At 38.2% G+C, this 8,037-nt stretch overlaps 1 protein-coding gene across 1 annotated transcript; it reads left to right on the top strand.

The window, feature by feature from the left end:
- Positions 1-5,288: 5,288 nt before the first annotated feature.
- On the top strand, positions 5,289-6,044 carry LOC110108686. Its single transcript, XM_020839441.2, has one exon. The coding sequence runs from the start codon at positions 5,289-5,291 to the stop codon at positions 6,042-6,044; it is 756 nt and encodes a 251-aa protein (XP_020695100.2).
- The last annotated feature ends 1,993 nt before the right edge of the window (positions 6,045-8,037 follow it).

Here is an 8,037-nt window from a genome sequence, read left to right as displayed (position 1 = left end):
ATGAAAAAGTTTGGATTTAGACTTCCCATTGTTTATACTCAGTGTGATGCCTTAGTGAAACCTTAAGATTAACTATCAATAATCATAATCAATCACTCCTTATAAATTTGATTGACTACAATAGAGGGAATGATGGTTGCTCATAGGTCATAGGCACTAGAATGTGAAATTTGAAGCAAGAAAAAGGTAACAAAATTTATTTAAAAAGAATTAAATGCTCAAAGGAGTCAAAGAGTAAAAACGAATCAACACTAATAACACATCAAAATTAAAAGTAATAGCAAATATAGCACTTAATAACATGAACACTAACACATCTAATAGGTGGCTCTTAAAAGTGTCTATGTGATCATATAGTAATCATATTTCCTTTTATCAAGCACTCTATGGTGAGGGCCTTTTAAGTTGAAGAAGCGGAGATCGATATAGAGATATTTGTCGTCCGGCTTCTGGTACATTTCACGCACGTATTGATTTCAATATGTGACGTGTGGTTTAGGCAACTTTGAGTTTATATTCTATATTGTTCTTAAGGCTTTAACTGAGTGATTGCTTTTTTATCTTATGTCATCATTTATATGCGGTAGTTTTCTTTATAATTATTTTGTTGAGATCTTTTTATATTGACGTCATTTGACTCGCATATTTACCTGCACTTACCTTACGTTTGGTTGCACTTTTTGGTGCGGCTTACACTGGCTTTAAAATTCCGCGAACACATTAAACTATATAAAGTAAAAAAAATAAAACCAATCGAATATCCACGTGTCACATTTTAAATTGGAGTCCGACATACCCCTCTACAATCTGGTCTCCGCACCAAATAATTTCTCCTTTTTTTTAAATGGCAACACTTGTTCTTTTTAGGTTAGTAGAAGGTTGAATTTGGAGAAATTACACTGTAAAACCGTATTTAGGTGTTAAGTTTAATGTGAGAAGGAACATCACATTGGGGGGGTTATGTATATGGTTCTATCTCCCTGTCTTATGGAGATGTATGTGGTTGAGTGTGGGAGATCGCTATGGTAGTTATATTGAACAGATGGTGTCGCAGGACCTGGCTCCAACATGTTTAGTTAGAAGTTAGTATGGGGAGACTAATCATTCGTATATTTAGAGTGTGTATGAGATGTTAGTGACCATCGCTATAATCAATGTTTGGGGTTATAAATTGATAACTTTCATAAATAATTCTTGATAATCTAAGATTTGAACCAATAGAAGGTCCTATTTAGTATTAATACATTGATTTTCATATTAATAAAAATATTCTAAAATATTTGTTTTTCAAAATAATTTCCTTGTTCTAGCATCAAGTAGGGTCAAAAGGCTACACTTATTTCTGTGCAAATTCCATCCATACAATTGTGTTGATTAATGAAGCATACCTTGAAGCTAGTGTCATAACTACAAAGCCTATGCATGAAGGAGAGTGCTTTAGTTATGAAAGGAAAAATTTTTGAGGTGTTGTATTAGTCCGATGAAGGCAAAAATACATTAGGGCAGCCATTACGTGCTGAATGAAGAGGACTGAATCAATTTCGTAAGCCAGTGAATGTGCTCAAGAAGAATCCGTCGGAAGAAAATATATTCTGAGTAATGGCTTATCTAAATGGGAAAGAATTGCAAGCAAGGTACAGTCGCATCGTAGTGAGGAGAAAGGTAACGTGGGATCTTGAGATGATGTGTGGAAAGATATGATAGGAGCAGTAAAGAAAAAGACGCATACCATCAAGATGAACGTTACCAATCACTACATAAGTTAGATAGAGAAGTTCCATGTGTGATTGTTTTGTGTCGTGAATGCTAGCTAACGACCGTTACAACAAAAATTCATTGAATACCGGCGGTCCCATTTATGGATGGTGTTTGGCACTGGGATAGTTTACGTTTGGCGGTATTACCTTGGCGACTGTTAGGGGGGGGGTTTTTTTTTTTAGTTCATTAAGTTTCCGGCTGTTTTAGCCTCCGAACAAACTGGCAGGAAAATTTGCCTTGCGCGGGGACAAAGTGGCCTGTCGCGGGTTTTCATTTCTTAGCAGGGTTTATTCCAGTCAATCTGTGTATTAAACCGTTCAGTTAATGATGATTTTTTTTTGTTATAGTGCAGGAGATATGTAATAGTGCTAATTGTTAGTTCTAAGCTTGGACATGGAGGATGCATGCTGTGGGTTCATTATAACATTAGGGTGGGTTGCTAGAAGGCTCTACTAACGACTGATGTTGAATTTATCCATCAATAGACGCTATGGTGATGGATGCAGAAGATGTTTGTCCAGTGTCAGCTTTTCTGTCGTACGATACCTTGCATGTGGAACATCTGGGAGAGAGTTGTGAATACCTCCATTGCCGAGGAACGTAGGGCCCCATTTAAGGACTAAGGAAGTAAGGGTTGGTGAGCGCAGTAAGATCTAGTGTATGCTATAGAAAATAAGATAAGAAATAAGTGCTTCAAAAGAACTGAACTAAACCCAAATAGGATCTTGTTCCAATCGTAGGCTAAAGCATTTGTGCCTAAAATCATAAACAAGGAAACTATTAGGCCTAAATGAGCGTTATAATATCCTTAAACAGAGCTTTTTTAATAGCTAATTCATAAGCTTTAAATGATTAATTTATATCATAAAACAAAATCAAGCTTTTAAGATGTTTCAAACTTAATTCTTTTATCATTGACCTTTTAATAAACAAGTTCAAACTTGAGATGTTAGTTAAGTAAAATGGTAATCAAACATGCGCTTAACTAGTCAATCATAGATGTCTTAATAAATTTATTATAAAAATAAGGCTTATTATAAAATTAAAAAATTGTTATTTTAAATTAATTTAGTATTAAAATATTTTTATAAATAAATTTATTTACTTATTTAATTTAAATAGGATATTAATTCACTGATCGATTCTTAAAAATCAGGATCCGTTCAACAGGTTGACCAGTTGAACCGACGGTTCAAATATGTCAACACCAATTTGATACTGGGTACAGTTTTTTAAGACGGGCCAAATTCAACCATTTGAAATTTTATTCACAAACGATTGAACAGTTGGTTTCGGTCCAGTTTCAAAAACCATTAGCACATAACACTAAGAAAAATATGAATCCTGCTCCACAGTCCAAAAATCAAGCACTGAAGAATAATTAATCAACTTTAGGACATAATTGAAAGATCAAGCTGTCTCGAATAGTGTCGCCTGCTTATAGTCAAAACGAGCAACTTGACAAAGAATGAATCCAAAAAAATCCAAGATCAATTGCTTCCAAAGGCCATTAAAGTAGCGTTAAATGACGAATAAACAATCTTGATCAAACGAATTCGATATGATTATACAATGGAATGTTCTAGAATTTTTTTTTAAATATAAGACCTAAATATCCATTTTGAAAGTATGAAAATAGCCCCACAATCGCCACATAAAGGTTTATTAAACCTTGAGCTTAGAGAGAGCATGAAGATATAAAGAGCTTCTTAGAGCTTACTTGACGTTTTGATCTCGAGAGCACGCACTAATCATTAACCGTCACCAATGATTGTCATTATTCTGTCATATCATTTGACTACATCGTTTGACTATTATCTCCTGATTGTCACTGACATGACATTATATGCGCATGATCATCAATAATCAAATTCATAATGATTCTACTAGCCTCATTTGACTCATCACTCTTAACTTCATCCACATCTTGGCCAATTGTCATCCGATCATTATCGTCCGAACTAACACTTTCAACTACTACATCTGCCTATTCAAACTACTACATCTGAAGCATTCCCTAACGCATCTACAACAATACAAACTTTATAAATAAGACTTTGTGATCCCATTTCTTTAATGAAGGGGAAGAGAAGAATTTTTAATAAGATATCTATATAGTGGATCATTTCATCTAAATATATATAGTAATTTCCTTCTTTTTATAATTTTCATGTACAAAAATTTTGTAGTATCTCTCATTTTATTTTTTATTATATGTGAAGTGTTAAATATTTTAAAAAATTAAGAACGTTAAAATCTGTTTGTCTATTACCATGATATTTTCTATAACAATTATTATGGGTTATAGCATTAGCTCATGAAGTAAAATTTACAAACTTATTATGATTTTTGTATTTAACATAAAATATTATATATAGAAGCTTAGTAAGCGACATAATATAGAATGCAGATCATTAAATGTCGTGTCACTCAAATTAAAAGCTAGTCGTAATGTTTTATATTTTAATAAAATTATGAAAATAAAAAAAATTGTAATCGAATAAAAAAATAACCCCCAAAAGTCTCATTTGCACAAGCTAATATTTTACGGGTTAGTTGTCGTGTTATCAAAACGGGTCAATGTCGGGTCAGTGATCATTTTCCAGTGTGTAAGACTCGACTAGATAAATCTCTTCGCAAGAGAAGAGTTGCAATCCATGGCCACTCTGCTCCCAAATCCGAAACTCTTCTCTGCTCAATCCCTCGCAGATTACAGAAACAACCTTCCATACTATTTTTCCCGCCCCGCGCTTACCATAAATAGTGAGAAACCAATATGGGCTTTGACAATCTCTTCTCACTGGTGTAGAGGATGCATCATCAATTTTGCTTTCCGGAGGCGGAGCCGAGCTTTTTCCACCAGTGCCACCTTCGTCTCTGACGATGAAAAAGAGGACTGTGAAGACGAGGGGGAAGAAGAGGTGGACGGGGAAGAATTTATTCCCTTGCGGGAGATGACGCGATGGCTGCAGAATAAGCCGGCGAGATTTGGCGAGGGTAAGAGGTACGATACGACGGCGGAGGACAAGATTTTGGAGGAGATAAAGTTGGATCGGAAACATCATATTGAGCAGAATGGTGCACCGAGGGCAAGAGAAAAGGAGAATGCAGCGAGTGTTAAGAAACAAGAGAAGCAGAAGGGTACTGCTTCCTATCTCCATTTATTTAAGAATTTTTAACTTTTGTATGCCATTTTTTATTAAATTTTCTTCTGAGTGGTGTAATTTGAGCTCATTCTTTCATGAAGATCACAAGAAAGAAACATTTCGCATGAATCTGTGGCAAATTCTTTTTCATTTTGATGACCTATGCATGTGAAATTGTATTACATATTATAAGCATACGGTTCAGTCATTTGCAATATTTACCTTTATACCAATACTCTGTCTATATATATCATTTGTATCTCACAGAACTAATATACATAATTTATCTTTTCTTCTCATTTTCCTTTCTTCCTTTCTACTCTGTTCCGTCTCCTGTGCATTTTCTCTGTTGCTCTCAGTCTCTTCACATGGTATCAAGAGCCAATGGGAGATCAAGAATCATCTTCTTCCCTCCCTCCCAACTCCACCACCACCGCTGGCAGGTCAACTGATCTGGCCATTCCGGTATCCCTCAAATTCCTAATTTCTAATATCAAAAACCTCATTCCCCACCATCTTTCACCTGAGAATTATCCCATTTGGCGTCTCCAAGTTTCACAAACCTTCTCCGCCAATGGTTACTCCGATCATCTGACCGGGATTTGTCCTCCTCCGGCGGACTCCCCTTCTGCTGATCTTGCTAGCTGGCATCTCATTGACAAACATCTAATCACTGCCCTCTGTTCTACTATATCCCCCCCTCTTCTTCCCTACGTGATCACTGTCACGACTTCTCAAGAAGTCTGGACGACGCTCGAACGACAACTACAATCCACAAGCCGGTCTCGAGTTATCCAACTCAAGAACGAGCTTCATCATATTCAGATGAATAATCTTACCATGCAGCAATATTTGTCCCAAATCAAGAACATAGTTGACAACATCGCCGCTGCCGGTACCAAGATTGATCCGGAAGATGTCGTTCTCTACACCCTCAACGGACTACCACCTTCCTACAACTCGTTCAAAACGGCGATCCGTACTTCACCGCTACCGGTTGATCTCAACAATCTCTATTCACTGCTCTGCAGCGAAGAGATTCACATAAATCAAGATTTGCAAAAAGATCAATCCGCTCTCAATGCTACTGCACTCTACGCCACTTCTAACAACCAGTTCAGAAACCGTTATAAAAAATGATTCAATAAACCCAAGAATGCTCAACCTTGACAACCAGACAGCGGTGAGGCCATTTCTTCCTCCGACAAGAATTCTGCAGCTCGCCCGACTTGCCAAATTTGTGGCAAGAATGGCCACATAGCCATTAATTGTTGGCACCGGTGCAACTTCAAATACGCACCCACAATACCCAATGGACCTCGTGCAATGTTCGCTCAACCGTCGTCAAGCACCTCGCAGCCGTGGATCTTAGACTCCGGTGAAACAACACATCTTACCTCCGATAGCACCATGCTTCACCATCCGTCTACTTACACCGGTCAAGAATCGGTGACCATTGCGAACGGCTCCTCCCTGCCGATCCAAAACTACGGTCAAGGTTTGCTTCCATTACCGGACACGCCCCGTAAGCTTCACTTATGCAATGTCCTTCATGTTCCTTCCCTTACACACAATCTTTTATCTGTTTCGAAATTAACCACTGATAACAAGATTTCCATTACTTTCGATTCTCATGGCTTCACTGTTAAGGATATGCAGGACAATCGTCCACTAGTTCGTGGCCGTCTACATAACGGCCTCTACCAACTACACGTAGCTCAAGACAGTCACCCGCAAGCCCTCCACACTACCACCACATCTTCGGCTACCTGGCACGCTCGTTTGGGACACCCGAACAACCAGACTCTTCATGTGCTTGCTCAAGAAATTCCCGAGATCAAGAATTTTCCTTTATCTTTCTTCTGCAATTCTTGTAATATGGCCAAGAGCCACAAACAGTCTTTTAAAAATAGCAGCTCGGTTACCTCATACCCTTTCGAGCTTATTCACTCGGATGTATGGGGGCCGACACCTATCGCTTCTCTACATGGTTTTCGCTATTATGTTGTATTTGTGGACGATTTTACTAGATACTCTTGGTTATATTTTATGCATTCCAAACAAGAAACACTTACAAAATTTAAGTTGTTTTGCATTCTAATACAAAATCAACACAGCACAACTCTTAAAATCTTTAGATCCGATGGCGGCGGGGAATTCACAAGCCTAGCCTTTAAAGCCTATCTTCAGGATCACGGCATCCTTCACCAATTGAGTTGTCCGCACAAACCTGAACAGAACGGTCTTGCGGAAAGAAAGCACAGGCATCTCCTCGATATAACTCGCACCTTGCTGCATACTTCCAAACTCCCATCTCATTTTTGGGCGGATGCTCTGGCCACCGCAAACTACATTATAAATCTTCTTCCCTCCAAATCTCTTAACAGCAATTCTCCTCATAAAGCTCTGTACAATAAACCTCCCTCATATTCCCATCTTCGTCCGTTCGGCTACCTTTGCTATCCGTGGCTAAAACCTTACACAACAAATAAACTTCAACCTCGTTCTCAATAATGTATCTTCCTTGGTTACTCTCCACATCACAAGGGGTACAAATTTTACAACCTGGAAAACCACAAAACCTATCTCTCCCGCCACGTCGTCTTTTATGAAGCCACTTATCCTTACTCTAGCTTGCATCAACCCAACCCTCCTCCTCAGACAACTACACCGCAACCCATTTGCCCCAACCTTCTTGTCCCAGTATCCACAATTCCTCCCACTATCACTTATGATCAAACCTCATCTTATTCCCCTCCTAATCTTAACACCTCTCAACCCACGGCCTCCATCCATACCACTCCTCTGACAGTCTTTTAAAAATAGCAGCTCGGTTACCTCATACCCTTTCGAGCTTATTCACTCGGATGTATGGGGGCCGACACCTATCGCTTCTCTACATGGTTTTCGCTATTATGTTGTATTTGTGGACGATTTTACTAGATACTCTTGGTTATATTTTATGCATTCCAAACAAGAAACACTTACAAAATTTAAGTTGTTTTGCAGTCTAATACAAAATCAACACAGCACAACTCCTAAAATCTTTAGATCCGATGGCAGCGGGGAATTCACAAGCCTAGCCTTTAAAGCCTATCTTCAGGATCACGGCATCCTTCACCAATTGAGTTGT

This window comes from Dendrobium catenatum, unplaced genomic scaffold (genome assembly GCF_001605985.2).
Source record: "Dendrobium catenatum unplaced genomic scaffold, ASM160598v2 fragScaff_scaffold_151, whole genome shotgun sequence".
Classification (NCBI taxonomy): Eukaryota; Viridiplantae; Streptophyta; class Magnoliopsida; order Asparagales; family Orchidaceae; genus Dendrobium; species Dendrobium catenatum.
Note: the sequence above shows the minus strand (reverse complement) of the source record. Positions and strands in the feature narration are given on the sequence as shown.